This window comes from Sturnira hondurensis, unplaced genomic scaffold (assembly GCF_014824575.4).
Source record: "Sturnira hondurensis isolate 20B ecotype Veracruz unplaced genomic scaffold, ASM1482457v3 Scaffold0001221, whole genome shotgun sequence".
NCBI lineage: Eukaryota > Metazoa > Chordata > Mammalia > Chiroptera > Phyllostomidae > Sturnira > Sturnira hondurensis.
In genome coordinates, this window is record NW_028073852.1 from 853,482 (window position 1) to 872,920 (window position 19,439).

The window sequence follows — 19,439 nt, forward strand, 5'->3', positions numbered from 1 at the left end:
TGTGCCTCGTAACCCAGAGGCCCCTGTTGGGTGCGGGGTCTCGGGCCCACGGAAGGTGAGCTCTCAAGCTCACTTTTCTCTAGGTGGTTCTTCGTTTAAACATGGTTAAGGTGGCGCGTTTTACTTTATTCTTTTTAACTGATTTCTTGGGGTGACGTTGGCTCATAAAATTGTGTAGGTTTCAGGTGCACACTCCTAAACACAGCACCCCGCCCGTGTGTTGTCTGTGTGCTCACTGTGGTGGTTTGTAGGAGCGTGTCGCTAACGTGCTAGGGGATTTCTATCACGTTCTCTGCAAATGCCTTCTCTGGTGGGTTGTCTGTGTGCGTGCTTGATAATAGAACAGTTTGCAATGCACAGCTTTAATTTCTTCACACCTTTTCGTTTATTTAGCCCTGACTGGTGTGGCTCCGCCTCTTTCAGGGGGTGCCCTTCAGCAGATGCAGGGATCGTCTTCTCTCCGGGGAGGTTTTTAAGAATCACACATGGGCATTAGCCTGTGCCGTGTACTCTTTCTGTTGCTGTGCGGGTGGCCATGGGTGTGTGTCCCCGCCGGGTGTAAGGCCTGTCCCTCTGAAGTCCTTCTGCAGGCCTGCACGGTCACGGGGCCCGCTGCTTTCTGCATGCAGCTTCCTCCGGCTCATCCGCCGTTCACGTCGGCCTCTGGCTGTGGATGTGACCGGCCTTCCAGTGCTCACTCTGGAGCCAAGCTCCTGCTGCAGGGCTGAGAGCGGGACCTCTCGCCTCCACAGGTGGAGGGACAGACAGGCGGGGCCTCCACCTGTGAAACCTGCAGGGTGGGGCGCCTTGGGTGTGACCCTGGGACCCCCCCGGAAGGAGCAGAGGCCTGTGCCCAGAGCCCCTGTGGCAGGGCATCAGCCACTGTTGCTTGTGTTTGGCAGAGACTCAATGCAGGTGGTGGTGGGGGGGAGGTGGGGGAGCTTGTGAGCGAGAAGGGGGCCCAGGCGTGGCCAGCTGGGGCCTGCGGAAGCCAAGGGCCGCCAACCAGGAGTGGGCTGGCCCTGGGGGGTTCAGGAGGAGCAGGTTTGACTTTTGCTGGTTGGTCCCCCGTGGGGAGCAGAGGCGGAACCTGGCTGGTGCTGACAAGTCCTGGCCGTGGCGGCGGGGGTGGGGTGGGGTGGGGGGGGCGGTCTGGGGCCCGGGCAGCCGAGGTCAAATCTGCACTCAGTCCCTTCACATTCTTTCTCCGGGCTGCGGCCAGGGCTCTGCCTGGGCAGGGTTGTGGGTCTTCCGTTGAGTCAGGAGGACTGGGCCCCGCCCCACCCAGCCCTCCAGGTCTCCCCACCCTGGGGACTGACCTGGGACCGATCACCAGGGCAGTGCTACCCTCTCTTGGTCCACTGGCTCCAGGGAGCCACTGAGCTTTGGGTGGGAGTGTGGCCTGGGAGGAGGGGGAGGGAGCCGCTCCCTGCTCTAGTCCCCACTGCGCCCTGGGCTGGGGGGAGGGGCAGCGGGTCACCAAACCCCAGAGGAGCTGAGGCCCTGAACTGCCTGGGACAGAGCAACTGGGTGCGTGGAGCCAGCCAGAAACAGGAAGCAGGAAAGGAAGAGGGACACTGTAGCCCGCTCACACTCGGGAGGGGAGAGGGGGGAGAAAGAAATGGAAAGCAAGCCCCAGGCTGTGGGGGTGGAATGAGCACCCCATCTGGGGAAAATTAACTCCAGGGAGGGCACTCAGACAGACTTAGAGGCACCTCCTCCAATCAGCCGCCAGCGCTCACAGAGGGGCACAAAGCCGCCACCACGGGGGGCAGGCGCCTGGGAACAAAGCGCTGGGGTGTGGGGCAGCTGGCTGGGTCCTTCAAGTGCCAGGAAACAGACTAGAGACAAAGGGACCGACGCCACGTGGCCACAAGCCCTGGCGGGAAGGCTGAGGGGTCGCACCGAGGGCGGAGAGGAAAGCAGTTCGAGCAGATAACAGGTGCGGAGGACAAAGACCCCCCTGGAGAAGGGGCCTCTGTCGGGGGGACGCTTCTGGGACAGAGAGCGGGCTCCAGGGGAGACCAGCTGCTGTCAAAGGAACACCTGCTTTCAGGAAGAAGTGACCGGCCAGCTGGCCCCGTGGCTGATCCTGGCTGTCTGTCACTGCCGGGCTCAGGGATCACGGGGGCGGGGCCTGAACCCCCACCCAGCCTTTGGCGGCTGGCAGTGGGGGCAGAGACGGCAGGTGGACGTAAGGTCCAACCTGCAGAGCATTTCCACGCGTCCGTTTGAGCCATCACTGACGCCGGGGGCCTCTGTGGGCCCCGCGTGGGGCCCCAGAACAGCAGTTTGCCGCTTCCTTTCCGTGTTTGGGATCGAGGAGGCGGCGATGCGCGGCAGGTGGCAGAGGTCGGACTGCAGGAAAGTTAGGAGGTTTTGTCTGGGTTTTGTCCGGCTACGAGGGCCAGTCCCCCCTCAGAGAGGCCTCGTTCCCCGCATTCCCCAGCTGTGCTCACTAGATGCACATGAACAACGGAGAGGGTGGGCGTGGGGCGAAGAGAGTCTTTCACACACCTGGGCCTTACACCTGGGCGTGACTCCGCAGCCATAAGAACACGAGACCCTGGGAACACAAGGTCAGCGGCCCCGGGAAGTTCCTCCAGCCAGGCTGCAGCCTCTGTGGCCCCAACCCGAGGGAGGGGGCTGTTGAGGGAGGAAGTTGTCAGCCACAGGACCAGGCAAAATGACACCCAGAGAGACGGTGTCTAGGCCTTGACTGTGCATGGCCGAGGGCGTGACTGTGAGGAAGGGACCGGAAGGGAGGCCTAGGCCACAGGGCGCCTCCAGCCTCTCCACGTTCTCATCCCGAGGTCTGCTCGTCTGTCCGCGTCTCGTAGCGTGAGCTGTGCCGTTCAGAGCTCAGGTCTGTGTGCGTGTGGCAGGGCCCAGAGTCGCTGTTCCGCAAGGCGCCGCTCCGTGTGGTCTGCATCGCTTGTGGAAAGGACCGCTTTCCCGCAGGAATTTCTCGGTGCCCCTGTGGGGATTTCTTGACAGCCAATACTTATCCCGCAGCTTTTTGTAAAAGGTCATTTCTCTCTTTTTTTAAATTTTATTTATTTATCTTTAGAGGGGAAGGGAAGGAGAGGGGGAGAGAAATACCAATGTATGGTTGCCTCTTGTGTGTCCCGTGCTGGGAACTGGCCTGCAACTCAGCCATGTGCCCTGACTGAGAATCGAACCGCAATCCTCTGGTTCACAGGCCCGCGCTCAATCCACTGAGCTACACCAGCCAGGGCTCTCTCTCTCTTTTTAAAGATTTTACTTATTTTTTAGGGAGAAGGGAAGGGAGGGAGAAAGAGGAAGAGAAACATCAGTGTGTGGTTGCCTCTCATGCGCCCCCTACTGGGGACCTGGCCCCCAACCTGGGCATGTGCCCTGACTGGGAATCGAACCTCGATCCTTTGGTTCGCAAGCCAATGCTCAATCCACTGAGCCACACTAGGCAAGATGGCATCTCCGCTTTCTTTAAGAAAAACACCTGGGTGTGACGATCTCCCTCCCAGGAGCACATCTGTGCCTTCCCTGTCCCACTTTGTCCCCCAAAGGCAGCGCCTCCTAAACTCTAAGGATCCCCACAAGACGCGACCAGGGGAGCAGTGGGCAGCCAGTGGCTGTGAGACCCCGAAAGCCCCATTCTCTGACTTCTCAGTGAGCTAAGGCAGCCCCACCAGGTCTCTCTCCTGCCTCGTTTCCCTGTCCCGTTTAGTAAACAGACTCTACTGAGAAGAAAAAAAAAAGTCCTCAGCTGACCCGGGAAATGCTAATTAGCTCCCCCTGAGGGCAGAGGGCCGGCAAGTGGGGGCCACAGACCTGGGACTGAGGGCTGGGGCTGCACTGTCCCAGGGAGCCAGGGGAGCGCCCTGCCCGCTGCCCTGCCCAGTGCCCCAGACATCTCCAGCCCCACCAGCTCCGCCTTCTGCCCTCTGCCCTGCACTGGTCCCCGGCCAGGCCAACCCCTGCCAAATTGCCTAACCAGACAGGGCACTTTCTCCCCTGGGTCCTCGTCCAGGGCGGGTTGCACAATGGGCCTGGCTGGGGGAGGCTGGGGAGGTGCCGGCTGCCCCTGCGCACAGGTGGGCTGACCACGACAGCTTCAAGGAGGGACACGCCAGGGGGCTGGTTTCTGGAACCTGCTGCCTTTTTCCCCTTTCAACTTCCGTTGCCTTGACAACTGGTGCTAGTCTCAGGTGTGTGGTGTTAGGGACCTGGAGGTTAGCCGGGACATGGTTCACTGAGCCCCTCCCCCAGCTTCAGCGCCCGGCCGGCGCCGCCCAATCTCACGAGGTCGCTGACTGGGCTCCCCGTGTGAGACTTGGCGGCTCTGGGGCCAAGCTGTGAAAACCCAATTGTCCTTCTCAATCCCTTCACCGTGTTCATCCAGCCTCCCACCCCTGCCCTCCCCTCCCCTCCAGAGAACGTCAGTCTGTTCTGTGTGAGTTTGTTTCTGTTTCGTTCCTTTATTTTGTTCTTTGGATTCTGCAAATATGGGAACTTGTGTGTTTGTCTCCCTCTGACATTTTACTGGAACTTGCTGCCTTTCCCACTCACCTGGGGTCTGAGAGAAGCAGCAGCCTTCCCTGTGACCATTGTCACTCCCCTCCCGCTCCAGGGTCACTCACTGACTGGGCTTCCCACCTCGGCCTTCAGCCCACGTGCCGGCCCCAAATCCCGGCAGAGTTGGGCGCTGGGGCCCTTCCCAGGAGGTGTGCCTGTCCCCACACCTGCCCAGGGGGCCTGGGAGTCTGGCTTCAGGCCCTGCATTTCCAGCCAGTGGCTGCCTCAGACCTGGCCACACCCCAAGATGCAGGACACCCCACTTGTCCACACGGCACACCAGGTATTGTGTCCCCCATGGGAGACTGAATGCAGAGCTATGTGCCAGCTTTTGGAAATTCTAGAACAGAGTGAGGGGCCACATCTGAAGGGGGAGACAACGGGAAGGATGTGGCTGACCCTGCCCAGAAGGGGTGGGGACGGGTGGGACACTGGTCACGAAGGGGCAGCACAGGGATGGCCCCGGAACCTGGTGACAGGACACTGACCATTGTGTTCCTACACATAGCCAGTTACCATCGTAGCTTAAACTTCAAAATATTTAAATTGATTTAGAGAGAGAGGAAGACCAGTCGGCTGTTCCACTGACGCTGCGTCCTGACTGGGGAGGAGCCGCAGCCTTGGAGTTTCGGTACAGAACTCGGTACAGAACTCGGCCGGCCCCGCAGGCACGGGGCCTGGGCTGTAGCCCCGGCTCCTTCAAGGCCCCTTGTCGCAGACCCGGGAAGCACTCTGCACAGGAGGAGCACCTGGGACTTGCTCCAGATAACCCAGTGGGTGGGTCTACAGGGCGCCCCAGCCGAGGCCGCGCTGGCTGCTTTTCGGAAGAGCCTGTGGGTTTCGGTCGGTCGTCACAGCTGTACGGCCACCGTGGCCCCTCAACCTCCCCTTTACGTGCCAGCGCGACGGGTCCGATGCTGCATCTGCCCCGCAGGTCTCCCAGCCGGGGCAGCCCCAGGCAGCTCCCACTGTCCCGGGGCGTCAACAGGCTGCAGGGCGGCACTCTGACCAGCCCCCTGCACCTGTCTGAGGACCTACAGCCCAGGGCTGACTCGGGGGTACCTCCCACCACCAGGAAAGGGGCTCCCCAGGGAGGCCCACCAGCCTGGCTAGGGGGTGCTTGCTGAGAAGGGGGCGCCTGGGTGGCCCATGGTGACCTGGAACTGGCAACTCAGTGCTAACCAGACCCCTGGACTCTCACACCCACCTTGCCCTGCAGTGGTTGTGGGCTTCTGCTCCCCCACAGGCCTAGCCCCACTGCCCACAGGCTGCCGACTGTACCAGCCCAGGGCTGCATGTCTCCCATTCTGGGCCTTTCCGCACAAACGAGAGCCTGCTTTGGAGGGTACAGAGGGGTCCGGCGGCCCCTAAACAGCTGAGTGGCCTGGATGCAGACGGGGACCAGGTGAGGGCAGTTTACTGTCCTTTATTACTGACCCTGCAGAAAAGCCCCCTGCTGGGGAGGGGACACAGTCCCAAGGGTCTCCGGGAAGCAGACAGGTGCAGCCCCCAGCTTTGCTGGTGGGGAATAGGCTGCTTTGGCTGCCCGTTTTGGCTGCCCAGCTGCTGGGGGCCTTGAGGGGTGACCGCTGTCCACATAGACAGGGGCCCTGAGGACACGTCACAGCCTGCACTGCCCAGGGAGGGACACTGCACTGTCCCTGAAGACAGCTGTGGCCTCTGGGTGCTGGGGTTTTTGGTGAAATTGTTAAAGCAACTGAGGGTGGATGGGACACCCCAGCTCAGAGGCCCCCGCACCTGTCTCCTTTGTTCCTTGGCCGGCAGCCGTGGGGCTCACTAGCCCCCCACCCGGAGAGCATCATAAAGCCCTGGCCCTCCCCTCTAAGGTAAATGCGCCCGTGCACCCACACACTGGTCCTAGAGGGGAGCTGCTGGAAGACAGTGCTGAGGGCCCTGGGCAGCTGTCTGGTGAAAGAAACCTCAGGCCAGGGCCCCCAGAAACCTGAACTGCCCACCCCTACCACTTCTAGTATAACCGCCTACCTGGGGAAGAGAAAGACCCTGGGCTGGACACCCCCCTCCAGTGGGCTGGGCAGGGCCTGGGGTGCAGGCGAAGCTATGGGGTTTCCTGGGGGAGGGAGGGACATAGTCACTGGGAGGTGCACTGACCCGGGCCTGGGGGTCCTGGGCCAGGGGGCGGGAGGCGGAGCTTGGCCTGGCTGGCCGTGTGGACTTGGGAAGCATGTGGCGCTGGGCACAGGCCCGGCCCGGCCCTTGGCCCCGTCAGGACGGCACTGCAATGCCGAAGTGCTTGCGAAGCTGTTCCAGGAACACGAACGTGAGCACGGTGTGAGGCATGAGGCGGATGCCAGCAGGCAGCAGGCCCTGGGTGGGGGGAAGAGAGGAGTGAGGGGCTGGGACCTGGGCTCCCACTGCCCCACCACCCTCCCCACGCTGCCCTGCCCCGGACCTTGTAAAAGGCCAGCGGCCCGAGCTTTGCCGTCTCCATGGTGCAGTGCAGAACACCCTGCAGGAAGAGGTAGGCGCGGTGATACACAGAGCAGCTGCATCTCACTCAAAAGGTGCGGACCACACACATGCCCCCAGCCCCGGCCGGCGGCCCCGGAGGCTGACAGGAGCAGGTGACGGGCGACCAGTACACAGCACGGCCAGCAACGTTCAAAGCTCAACCGGGAGGACAAGTGCGCACAAAGGTCACAGCCGCCTGGCTGACAGCTGATGCAGCAGACCAGGCCCTGGAGTGGTGCCCAGTGTGTCCAGCAAGCAGGCTGACCCTCGGGCCCTAGGCAGGTGGGTGGAGCAGGGGCGTGGCCTCAGGCTCCCTGAGGACACGGAACCTGCCACGGGCACCGTGGGGCCCCAGGCAGTGCTGGGCCAGGCCCTGGGCCTGTGCCACCTCCCAGGGTCTGCACACGGGTTCACTGGCCACAGAGCCTGGCAGCAACAGGGTGGGGACCCCCAGTGTGGGGACCCCACTTACCCGATACTCGCCCTTGGAGTTCATGAGGCGGGTCTTCAGCACGTCCAGGGGCTGGCAAAGGATGGTGGCGCACCCACCCTGGGCAGGGGAGACACATCGCTGATGGGCACCCCTCAACACCCACAGGCCAGCCCCAAGCCCCCCGGAGGCATCCCGAGGGCCACAGGAGGACGTCAGCAGCTACTCTGGCCTGGGCACCAGAGGGACCCGGCAGTCTGCCCTGCCACCAACTCAGCTGGCGCCTCCTGCCCCCTGAGCCCTAGCCCTCAGGTTCCGAGGTGGCCAGGGACCCCGCCCCATGCCACGGCTGCACTCACAGCAATGAAGCTGGCAACAAAGTGTGTGAGGATTCCGTCGGACAGGTACCCGGTGCTGAGGACCAGCTGCTTGGCCTGGTCATAGCAGGACAGCTGTGGGGGGGGGGCAGTTTGCTCAAAGCCGGAAGGGTGGCCCGGCTTGAGGGGATGCAAATGGGCTCACTGGGACACCGCCCAGGCCGGCCACACCCCTGCTCTGAAGTCCCCTGAGTGGCACTTTGCCCTCATGGCCAGGCCCTGACACGGAGGGCCTGCCCCAGGTCCCACACCTGACCCGCCTGTGCCCATCTGTGCTCGGTGGCCTCTGCCTCCTTTGCGACCTCTGGGAGGGGCTGGGCCAGGGACCCCAGATGCTCCTCTGAGAGCCCCGCCCGGGCAGGAGCCCTACCTGGCCCACGGTGACCAACATCCCTCGACTGGATGCCATGGTTGCACCTGAGAACAGCTTCCTCAGCCCCTCTGCCGGAGGAAGGGGGCAGGTTGGGTGCCTGCCCAAATCTGTCGGGCCTCCCCCCAGGTTGTGGACAGTGCCCCCACCCCCTCTGCCTCCTCGGGACTCTCTGGGGCTGAGCTGGAGGCTGCCCCAGGCCCCTGCCACACACGGGCCTGCTCCTCACCTTCTCGGGCCACACGGTACAGGCCGTCCAGGGCGTGGGCATAGCTGCCAGGACACAGAAAGGGCCCCCATGAGGGTTTTCCCCAGAAAGAGCCTCAAGACCCCCAAAGTAGCACTGCAGGGGCCAACAGAGGCTTGTCCAACAGCTGGGCCCTGCCTCCTCCTGCCCTGAGGGGACCTCAGCACCTGCAGGTCCACCCTGAGACCCCCAGGAGGACACCTGGGCACCAGCCCTGTCGGGAGCTGCCGGCCCTGAGGCCGGTCCCGAGTGCAGCTGTTCCAGAGGATGGGAGGGCAGGATGCCCTGCTGGGCCCCTTCCCCCGGTGCCCTCGGTCCGCCTTCCCCATGGCCCCTGCCCCGGCCAGAGTGTGGAAGGTGCCCTCCCCCACACCAACGCAGAACACAGTTTCACTGTGGCATCCAAAGCAAACAGAGCTTAGAGTTGACAGCGTCTTAGCCTCATGAAAACATGGTATTTTTATCATAAAAGTAAATCCCAACTCCCAAACCTTTGGAAGGTTCAAACTCAAACTTCTAAACCGTCTTCCACAGGAACGTGCATGCAGGGCAGAGAGAGGCTGGTGACTGACCGGCTGGTGGGTCCCTGGTGTCGGACCCCTTCCGGCTCCAGGACAGACGTGCTTGGTGTGGGTTTCCCAGAGCCACCAGCCACCCCGCTCTGCCCTAGGTGGCCTGTCGGAGTCCCAGCTGAGTCCCCGTAAGTGGCTGGGGCCTTCCTGGCCTGGCCCCCCACCCCGCACCGCACCCGCCAGCCACACCCCAAGGGCAGGACTTGGCCCACTACTCACTTCCGCCGCTGACTCTGGGGCAGCTTCATGTCGTTCTGCATCCTGAAACAACCGCGCAAGCTCAGGGGCAGCAGGGGCCCCAGAGGCGGCAGGGCTCCCTCGGCTCGCCCCCACAGGCTCGGGGTGTCTGCGCCCGGTGCCCAGAACCCCAAGGGCCAGGACCTTGCTCCAGGCTGGGCCCTGACCCTCTGTGGGGACAGCACGGACCCTCACCTCGGGCAGCTGCACTGACCTGACGTTGACCATGTCTGCAGGAGTCCCCACGAAGCCGCCGATGCAACCTGGGGCGACAGACCCCAGAGCCGACTGGCTGGCTGCCCTCGTGGCCCCACCCAGGCGCAGCCCCCACCTGCCCCACCCCCACCCCTGCGTGGCTGTGGGCCCACCCAGCTGCTCACCGCTGATGGAGCCCAGCAACACCTTCTTATAGAACGGCAGGGGCCCCTCGCTGCCCTTGGCCACCTGGTCCCGCACGGTCTCATAGATGGCAAACCGGGTCAGGGAGTAGGTCATCTAGGGGACAAGGCGCCCAGCTCAGAGGGTGCAGGTGCAGGACGGTGCTGGGCACAGCCTGTGCCCCTTGGCCCCCCACCCCAGCCGGCCAGGGGCACAGCTGTCACTTGTGGGCCATGGGGACACGCAGCAGCCCTCCCAAGGTCAGGTGGCCAACGAGTGGCTACGCCAACGTGCAAACCCCTTTTGGTGCCAGGCCTGTTTCCCCAATTGTAAGTGGAGGTCTCCAGCCAGCTGTGAGCCAGGGCGGACCCTGTGGAAGGGCCACCAGTGCCCTGGGCCCTGTGGCGCATTCCTCCCATGCAGCCTTGAAAAGGACAACGTTGCTTGATGCCTGCGGGTGCCCACGGTGGGCAGGTGAAGGCGTGGGGCATGCTGGCCATCCCTCCCGCCTGCTCGGGCTGCTCAGAGCATGGGCTCTGGGACCAGAACCTGCCTGGGGAGGCGGGGCCCCAGGTACCTGTCTGCACAGGGATGCGCTCAGGCCGTTGTAGAGCGCCAGGATGCCGTCAGAGCGCACCACCTGCAGCGCCATTCCTGTCATGCGTAGCTTCACCTCCTGCTGCGTCTGCAGGTGCACCTGTGGGGGGTGGGGCCCACTGCTTAGCACGGCCAACTGGCCCACAGCTGCACTGAGCCCTTCCCACAATGACCTGGAGGGCAAGGGCTACTACTACACCCCCACTTAGAGACCGGAAACTGAGGCACAGGGAGGCAAAGCCTCCTAGGTCTCCTAGCTTCCCCCTCCCCGTGCTGGGACACCACTCCATGCCTGGCACCAGCCTCTGCTGCACAGTGATTTACAGGCGACACCACCAGATGACTGGTGCACTCGCCAGGCCTGTGGGTAACAGTCTGCAGCTGCCGGAGTGCTCTGAGCGTCTGCTGTGGGCTGCGTCCCCAGCCTCATTTTCTACATGGGAAACTGAGGCAGGGTGCCTCAAGGGTGACTGAAGAGTCCCGCCATTCAGCCTTCTTGGGGGACAAAATTCTGGGGACTCAAAAGCTGCCCAAAGACACACAGGGGACTGGAAGAGGCAGGGAGGGACTCAGCAGTAGGGTGGGCAAAGGTGGGGATGGAGGAGGGTCTCATGCCCGGCTCAGTGATGACAATGGCACCCTCCTGCTGCCTGGGAGAAGCCGGGCAGGACTGGGCACTGGGCCCTTGGCAGGGTGGCCACGGCCATGCGGGCAGCAGCTCCTGTCCCGGCAAGAAGAGGCTGCAGATCAGGCCAGGATACGAGGCACAGAAAGTCCAAGGAGCTTTAAAATAATTTTTCCAGTGACCCTCCTCGGAGGTAAAAACCCCAGCTTGGACCTCTCAGCCTGGGCCTCCCTCCAAGGCTGGCCTCCACACCTTGGCACAGGGCCACCTGCTCCTGGGCCAGAGGACGGCCCCATTCCTGCGGCCGCCTGCCTCCCCTGACCCATCCTGGCAGTAAAACAGCATCTGGGAGGCAGAGCAAGCGGCAGTGACGCCCAAACAGGCCTTGGACGACGGACATGGGACTGGGCCAGGGGGGCCCCGAGGGCCCTGGAGTCTGTGCCTGCTCCTGGTCAGCCTGACACTCCAGGGCCGCATGGTGGTGGTGTGTGTGTGGAGGGTGTGGGCACCACGTGGGCATCCGGAAGGCAGACAGAACAGGAGGGCTCCTCTTTCTCCAAACCAAAACCCACTATCCGGCCACCTGGGGGTCGGAGGCCCTGGGGGGGCTCCTGGGAAGAGCAGGGCACATGCACGCCCACTGCCAGTCCTGCAGTGGCTGGCGTTCTCACTAATTCGAGAAGTAATGACTTCCCTTCCCGAGAAGGGCTGCTAACAGAAGCACAGGAGACCCCTGAGGGCCCCAGGTCAGCCCAGGCCGCAGGAGCCAACTTCTCCGAGGGGGCCAGAGTGGGCACAGGGAGCTCAGAGCGCAGGGTGCCGGCACGGAAGTGGGTGGCCAGGCACCTGCGCCCTGCCCACAGGCCCCACGTGATGCAGGGCCAGCTGCCTGGGTGGACTGGTTTCTGCCTCCAGCCCTTTCTTCTTTGTTCCTTGGGGTGAGACAGGGCAGAAAACCCACAGGGCTTGTCCTGGAGGCCAGGAAATTATATCTTACTCTGCCCCATAAGCACTGAACCAACGAGAGTGTCAATGCTTCGGGCTCTGAGACGCTCACCCTCACTGGGTAGGGCCCGCAAGCATGCAGGGCCCACGGCTTTCAGGCGCCCACCAGTCCATGAGCAGCAGCCTGAGGTGGAGTGCCCGTGTCACTGCAGTCCCCGGGGCCACAGCCTTCATTCCCTCTCCCTCCCGCCCCCCCCCCCGCCCCGTGCCAGGACCCCACCCGGCGGGGCAGGCTGGGTCCATGCCCTGGGAGTGCGAGTGACCCCACAGAACACTTCTCAACTCCCATCTGGCCCGACACGCGTCCTCAGAGGTGTGGGAGAAGTTGGCTCGGCGTGGCCAAGAAACTGCCCAAGGTCACAAAGGCAGTAAAGCGCAGATCTACGGCGGGGACGAGCCCGCCAACAGCTAGAAGTAGGCTGGGTCCCGGGACGCCGGGGTTGCTTCACCTTGGGGTCCGCAGGGCCAGGGCGGCCTCCCTCTAACCCTCTCCGTGCGGCATCTCCGTGTGTGTGTGTGGGGGGGGGAACAGCCAGCCCTGTACTGCGGCCCTCCGGGCAGGGCAGGGTCAAGCGGGCCAGTACCCACCGGCGCGGAGCCCGGGCCCCTCGCAGCCGCCCGACCCCCCAGCACCGACCCGCGCTACCCTCACCTTGAGCAGGTCCAGCGGATGCGTGCAGCAGGCGGCCCCGCACGAGGCCAGGCCCCCGAAGTACCAGCGCGACACGCGCGCCTCAGTCGCCATGCCTGGAGGAGCGCCAGCTGCTCGGGTCCTATCTGACCTGGACCCCGATCCCGACCCGGACCCAAGCCCGAGCCGCCACCCCGGCACCGGGTTCAAAGAGCCGTCCGCCACCCGCGTCCGGAGCAACCAATGCGCCCGCGCGCTCAGAGGCGTGTTTAGACCCGGGGCGGGGTCGACGCCGGGGGCTTGGCCTAAGAGACCCCGCCCCCAGAGCCTTAAAGGGGCCGCGGTCTGGCAGACAGGAAGCGGTGCCGGGTGAAACCCAGTGTCCCTCGTCTGTGGGCATGCGGCTTCAGGGGACCTGCTGCGTGGGCCTCCACCAATGCTCCCAGGAACCTAGCGTTCCTCCCCAACCGGGACCCCGGGACCACGCCACGCCTAGGGCACATGTCCGAAGGGCAAGGCCGCTCCCTTGGGCTGTGCCAGCCTCCCCCACTCCACCTCCCGGAAGCCGGCCTCAACCGTGGTCCCGAACCTGCATCCATTCCCCACCCGGCCACGCAGGGGCGCAGGCCAAGCCGGTCCGCCCTGAGGAGAGCAGTTGCAGGAAGTAGCAGAAGTCCTGGCTGGGTTGTTCAGCTAATGTTAGAGCGCCCTCTGGACATACTAAGGTTGTGGGTTTGCTCCCCCTTCAGGGCACATACAAGACTAAACCATTAAATTAGTAAACCAATACATTTAAAAAAATTTTTTTAAAGAAGTAGCAAAAACCGCCTTGGCTGGTGTAGCTCAGTGGATTGCGCACAGGCCTGCAAACCAGAGGATCGAGGTTCGATTCCCAGTCAGGGCACATCCCTGGGTTGCAGACCGGTTCCCTGCAGGCCAACTCCCAGCAGGGGACGCATGAAAGGCAACCATACATTGATGTTTCCCTCTCTCATTCCCCTCTAAAGATAAAAAAAAAGAGTAGCAAAAACCTTCCTTGTGCCCTGGCTGGTGTGGCTCAGGGGATTGAGTGCCAGCCTGCAAACCAAAGCGTTGCTGGTTCCATTCCCAGTCAGGGCACATGCCTGGGTTGCAGGCAAGTCCCCAGTAGGGGGCGCATGAGAGGCAACCACACATTGATGTTTCCCTCTCTTCCTCCTGTCCCCTCTGAAAATAAAATAAAATCTGAACACCCCCCCCCCCACAAAACCCTCCTTGGGGTCAGTCAAAACTAAGAGCAAAAGCAATTCAGAGAGCCCAGCAGTCCCTGACCCCTACACACCACCTCCAGCTGGAGCTCTCCCAGCCAAGCCCAGCCTTGGGCCTCCCTCCCACCTGCAGCCCCAGGCTGGAGGAGGCCTGGCAGGCAGTGCTCTGGGCCTTGGCATCCTGGGCTCAGGCTCCCAGAGCTGGCCGTCAGCAAGCAGGACCTCGCTCCAGGGGGAGGTGCCCACCTGTGTGCACAAGGTCTGTCCAGAAAAAGTCCAGCTGTTGTTAATATCAGAACAGTCTGCGTGTGGCATCGATGTGACCTGGCAGGCAAGCAGAGTGGGCTGGAATGGGCATGTGTGAACAATGGTGACTTCACTGTACTGGTCAGTGGGGGTGGTAGATGCCGCCATGCACTGTGTACTGTGTGACTGCCACATTTCAAAGTGACTGAGCAAGTAAGGCAATAAATCTGCATCAAGTGTTGCATTAAGCCTGAACATTCCTCCAGATACTGTGCGGGAGACACAGCAGCCGCAGCTGGGGGTCACAGGTGACCCGCAGCTGCATCAGGACAACACGCCCACTCACGCAGCACGTCTCGTGCTGAGCTTTTTGGCAAAACCTCAAATGACCCAGGTGACTCAGCTGCCCTACAGCCCAGATTTGGTGCCCTGCAACTTCTGGCTTTTCCACAAAACTAAAATCGCCTTTGAAAGGGAAGAGATTTCAGACCATTGATGAGGTTCAGGAAAATATGATGGGGCAGTGGATGGCGATTGGAGCTGTGGGGGGTCCCAATTTGAAAAGGGCTGGGGCGTCACCGTCCCATGTACAGTTTCTTGTATCTTGTATGTTCAATAAACGTCTCTACTTTTCACACTGCACATCTGGACAACTTCTCAACAGACCTCGTAAAGCACGTTCCCACTCTCATCCCACCTCCCAGCAAACAACATGTGCAGGGGGGCTCCTGGGCCAAAGGGAAGCCCAAGTCCCCAGGGCCACTTTCCAAAAGGACCACGGGGACCCAGGGGCTCTCTGTGGGGACAGTCTCCCATCGCATGTCGGGTGGAGCCAGACTCCTCCCCCAGGGCGGAACCTGGGCCCAACATGGCCACTGCAGCCCCCACCTCAGTGGGGGAGGGGGAGGATTGGAGAAACCACCCCTGGTTCCCTGAACCCAGAAGGTGCCAGAGTGACGGTCCCCAGGGAGGGGAGCTGCTGGGGCTGGCACTCTGAGCCGTGTCTCTGGGCCCTCTCACCAGGCTGGGCAAGGCTGCTCCTATTGGCATCCAATGGGGCCCTGTCAGTGTCATGGGGGTGCCAACAGGGGGACTCTGGAAGCACAGCAGACCCACCTCCTGTTGCAGAGCTTTCGGGCCATGGCCCAGCAGAACCCCCAGGGGCAGGGCCCCAACAGTTCTTCATGGGCTACTCGTGGTTGTAGTGTATCACAGGGAGCTGGGGTGGCTGACCAGGACCCCCACTGGGAGGTCCAGGATCTGCCCAGCGCCTTCAGGAATCTGACTGTGGGGTCGTATGCAAGGAGCCAAGCAGACACCAAGCACTGTCCTAGCCTGGGGTACTGGGGGCAGAATGCAGCTGGTGAGATGGCCCCTGAGGTGCAGGACCACCCCAGGAAGCCAGGATGAAGCAGAGGACCCCGTTGCCCAAGCTGTCCCCCTGGGAAACCTGTGACCCTGCTGGCCAGGGCCTTCTGTGAGCCCCATGCATCCCAGCCACCCCTGGGGAGGGAAGGCACACCCAGAGATCTGCAGTGCAGAATCATTAACCTGGTCAGGGGTCATGGCCTCTCTGGGTCAGGGAGCAGCCTGTCTCCGCCTCCTTGGACTTGACCCACGCAGGGAGCAGGTAAGGAGGCAGGCTGGGTGAGCCTCCCACCCAGAGGCACAGTGCCCCCTGCAGGTCACTCCTCCAATAGGGCCGCAGGAAGTGGAGAAGGACATGGGGACTCGGGACAGTGTGGGCAGAGGCTCCTGGGGTCATGGCCACTCAACCCATAGTGCAGCCTTCCTCCCTTCTGCTCTCTGCCCCAAGCCCCTGGGTTCTCTTGCTCAGGGACGGGGGTGGGAGTCCAGTGCACCCAGAGAAGCCCAGGGTCCCCAGAGCAAGGCCCCAGGGCTGTTGTCACATGAGAGCCACACATGGGAACAAGGCCACCCCTCACATCGTCCTCTCTCAAGGTGGCAGAGCACACAGGGCTGCCTCTTACAGGGCTGCCTCTTACAGGGCTGCCTGGGGCATGTGGCTCACCCCTGCCCGCCTGGGCAGAGCACACTCAGCTCCCGAGTGAAGATCTGATGTCGGCTAGGAAGCAGCTGCCACCTGCCAGGCAGGACGGGTGCCGCCGGAACCTCCAAATGATCGCGGGCAGACCCTGGCCTATCCCACCACCCAGACACACAGCACTCATGGCCTGAACCATGTATTTTCTCAGCAGCCACCAGGGGGCGTATGGGAACTGGGGGCACGTTCCAGAGTCCTCCCCGGGGTGCTGGCAAGCAGCACCTGCTCCCTCGGGGCTCAGTAGGTCCATGCCTGTCCCAGAACCAGGCTGCCCCGAGGTGACGGCGTGGAGTTCTGCTCCGACGTGCTGTCAGCTGAGCCTGGGTGCTTGGCGGAGCAGGCAGGGCTTCGCCCTGGCCCCTCAAGTCCTCAGCACGGGCCTACTCCAGGACCACGGTGCCGCCCACCGCCTCCAGGGCCGCCTTGATCTTCTCCGCCTCTGCCTTGGCGACATTCGCTTTGATTTCCTGAGGCAGCGACTCCACCAGCTTCTTTGCCTGCCAGAGAGCACAGTCAGACGCCAGACCTGGGCCCCTGGACCCAGCCCAGCCCGGGGGGGCTGCCCGGAGCTCACCTGCACGAGGTTTATGCCCTGGACATAGTTCTTGATCTCCTTGATCAGCTTCACTTTGTCCACCGGCTTCGCCTCTGTCAGGCGGACGGTGAAATGTGTCTGTTCTTTCTGTTTGGGGATGTATTCTTCTTCTACCTGGGGGAGGGTGAGAGTGGGCCACAGGTGAGAAAGGCTGTGCTGCAGGTGCCTTTGTTCCTGCGCTGCCCATCTTGTGACCCCAAAGAGCCTGAGATTCCAACAGAAGTCAGGCTGGGCCAGTGCCTACCCCCTAGTCGCTCCTGGGCCAGGCTGGGTCTCACCCTGCAGAACCGCTCCCAGCTCGGCAGAGACCGCTTGCTCGGACGCTGCCTCCCTTCCCGGCCCCCAGCACTCATCCCTTAAAAACCACCACTTGAAAGACAAGGCAGAGTGACAGTGAAGGTGCTCTGTGGTCAAGTAATGTCACAGAAATGCAGTGCCACTCTGTCCTCGGCCAAGCCCGAGGCTGTGCCTCAGGACTAGACAAAGTGACAGCCAGCCTCTGCCCCCACCCCACCTCGGGTCTCCAAGTGGCCAGCCACTGGTCTCCAAGCGGCCAGCAACGGACAGCAGAGAGCGACAGAGCTCCTGAAGTCTGAATGGGCTGGGACAGGAGGTCACTGCCAATTCCCCTCATGCCTGTGGGTCCTCGCCCCCATTCTTAGAGATGTGCCTTAGCTTCCAGGGCAGAAGACACACGTGTGACGAGAGGTTGATTACTAGGACTGGCCGGGGGCACAGGAGTGAAGATGTTATTATTCCTGCTTGTGAATAATTTGAGATTTTTAAAATAACAGATGTTGAGAAAAAAGTGAGCGTGTGGCTCCCAGGTGGCTGGTTTCCTCGCAGACACCAAACCGTCACCTGGAGGAGGGGCTGCCCTTTGCCTCCCCACCCTCTGGGGCCCCGGACCCGCCTCCTGGCCCTCCCACGGGACACTGTCCCTCTGCAGGGAACGCCTTGTTCTTTCCCTCAGCTGCTCTGCTCAAGAGGCGCCTGCTGCCTTGGCCGGGTGGCTCAATCGGTTGGCGCGCTGTCCCATACACCAAAAGTTTGAGGGTTCGATCCCAGGTCAGGGCACATGGCTAACACCTAGGCTGAGGGTCTGGGCCCCGGTTGGGGCACATATGGGAGGCAGCTGACTTGATGTTTGTCCCACTCTGTCCCTTTTCCTCTCAAATCAATAAACAGACCCTTAGGGTGAGGGTCACTTGCTCATTTGCACCTTCCTTGAACTCCTAGCCCTCCCCTCCCCCCTTCCCACAGCACTCGTTACGTCTTAGTATCCCATGTAATTTCTTTCTGCCCCTTTCCTTTCATCGGGCTCATGGTCTGTCTCCCTCCACTGGAAACATGGTCTCCAGTGGGCAGGGGACCGCACATCCTTGGCAGGGAGGAGGTCCCGGTGCACACAGACCGGTAGGGCATACTGATCAGTGAGGGGCCGAGATGAGGGACAGCGAGAGAAATCTAGCCACACGACCTGAGAGTGCACGGGGACTGGACGCCAGAGAAACACAGCCTGGGCTCACCTCGGGGGCTGCGGCAGCAGGGGCAGGGCCAGGCATCACGCCGCCCATCGGCACCAGCCCCACATCCTGGATCTTCAAGGTTTTCTGTGGGGACAGAAGGGAGCAGTCTCAGAGGCTGGCTGTCACACCCAGACACACTCAGGGGCAAGGCTGGCATGTCCCTACACTCGGGGAACACTTTCCACAACTGAACAACTGCCCCAAATGCCCCAGGGACAAGGCCCAAGCCTGATTGCACTGCCCAGGTCTGGCCACATACCTTCAGGAGCTCGTTGAGGTCCGAGATCTCCAGGAGGGTGAGGCTGGCTATGTCCTGAACCAGCTGCTGGATTTTGGGGGGGTACTCCTTGGGGGCGTTATCTAGGGGTGCACCGGCCAGGGCCTCCCCCCTTCGATGGCTGCTGCATCTCATCAGCCGCACGGTGCAGACGCGTGGCACCTGTTGTCTAAAACCCAAACACAGCGGTCAGCCCCGCACGTGCAGGCGACACGGTCCAGGCAGGCAGGTGCTGATGAGCTCAGGTCTAGCCCCTTGGCCCAAACCAGGGTTCTCAGACTCGAGGGTCCACTTTACACTCGTTAAAATCCTTAGAAACCCGCATTATTTTTGCAAAACTCTGCCCACGACATTAACTTCCTGGTTTGAATGAATGGCAGCCTCTCAGGGGGCAATGCAATACCACACATGCATCCCCTGCTCAAGGCCCTTCAGAACCTGGGTCCCCTGAGGGCGGGACGCCGACTGCACTGACCGGAGCCCTACCACGTCACTGAGCTTCCGGGGAAACTGAGCCCGAAGAAAGGCCGGAACCCGTCCAAGGTCATCCGAGGCCACGGCGGCACTCTCCGGGGCCCGCGCGGCTACGGGCTCGGCACGCCGTGGTCCCCACGCCCCCTATCCCTGCTGGGATCCGCTGAGTTTCTGTGGCCTCTCGTCCGCCGCCCCGACCCGAACCATCGGTGGCCGGCCGAGGGCACCCACTCTGCCCGCCCAGCCCTTGGCAGCCCGCGGTACCTGACGAAATGGAGCGCGGCGCTCCGAAGCCCGAGACACGGCCCCCACAGGGGGAGAGCGGCCGCCGGTAGCATCGCTCTGCGGGCGGGAAGGTCACACGCGGCTCCCGCAGGGAGGGACGCTCTAGCCGCCAGAGCCGCCGAGAACAGGGGCTGGGGAGGACGCTCTAGCCGCCGGGGCCGCCGAGCATACGAGTCGGAGAGGCCGCTCTAGCCGAACCCCGCGC

General features: G+C 62.5%; 2 protein-coding genes across 2 annotated transcripts; both read right to left on the reverse strand.

Moving 5' to 3' along the window:
• Nucleotides 1-6,714: 6,714 nt before the first annotated feature.
• SLC25A10 (solute carrier family 25 member 10) lies at nt 6,715-12,630 on the reverse strand. Its single transcript, XM_037068904.1, has 11 exons — nt 12,538-12,630; nt 10,236-10,355; nt 9,661-9,775; nt 9,495-9,543; nt 9,263-9,304; nt 8,454-8,497; nt 8,225-8,295; nt 7,837-7,929; nt 7,520-7,597; nt 6,989-7,045; nt 6,715-6,903 (listed from the first exon to the last, which is right to left on the reverse strand). The coding sequence occupies exons 1-11, from the start codon at nt 12,628-12,630 to the stop codon at nt 6,802-6,804; spliced, it is 864 nt and encodes a 287-aa protein (XP_036924799.1). The 3' UTR covers nt 6,715-6,801.
• A 3,567-nt stretch (nt 12,631-16,197) lies between these two features.
• Nucleotides 16,198-19,377, reverse strand: MRPL12 (mitochondrial ribosomal protein L12). Its single transcript, XM_037069018.1, has 5 exons — nt 19,214-19,377; nt 18,458-18,644; nt 18,199-18,282; nt 16,649-16,783; nt 16,198-16,571 (listed from the first exon to the last, which is right to left on the reverse strand). Exons 1-5 carry the CDS (start codon nt 19,285-19,287, stop codon nt 16,455-16,457), a joined length of 597 nt encoding a protein of 198 aa, XP_036924913.1. The 5' UTR covers nt 19,288-19,377; the 3' UTR covers nt 16,198-16,454.
• Between the last annotated feature and the right edge of the window lie 62 nt (nt 19,378-19,439).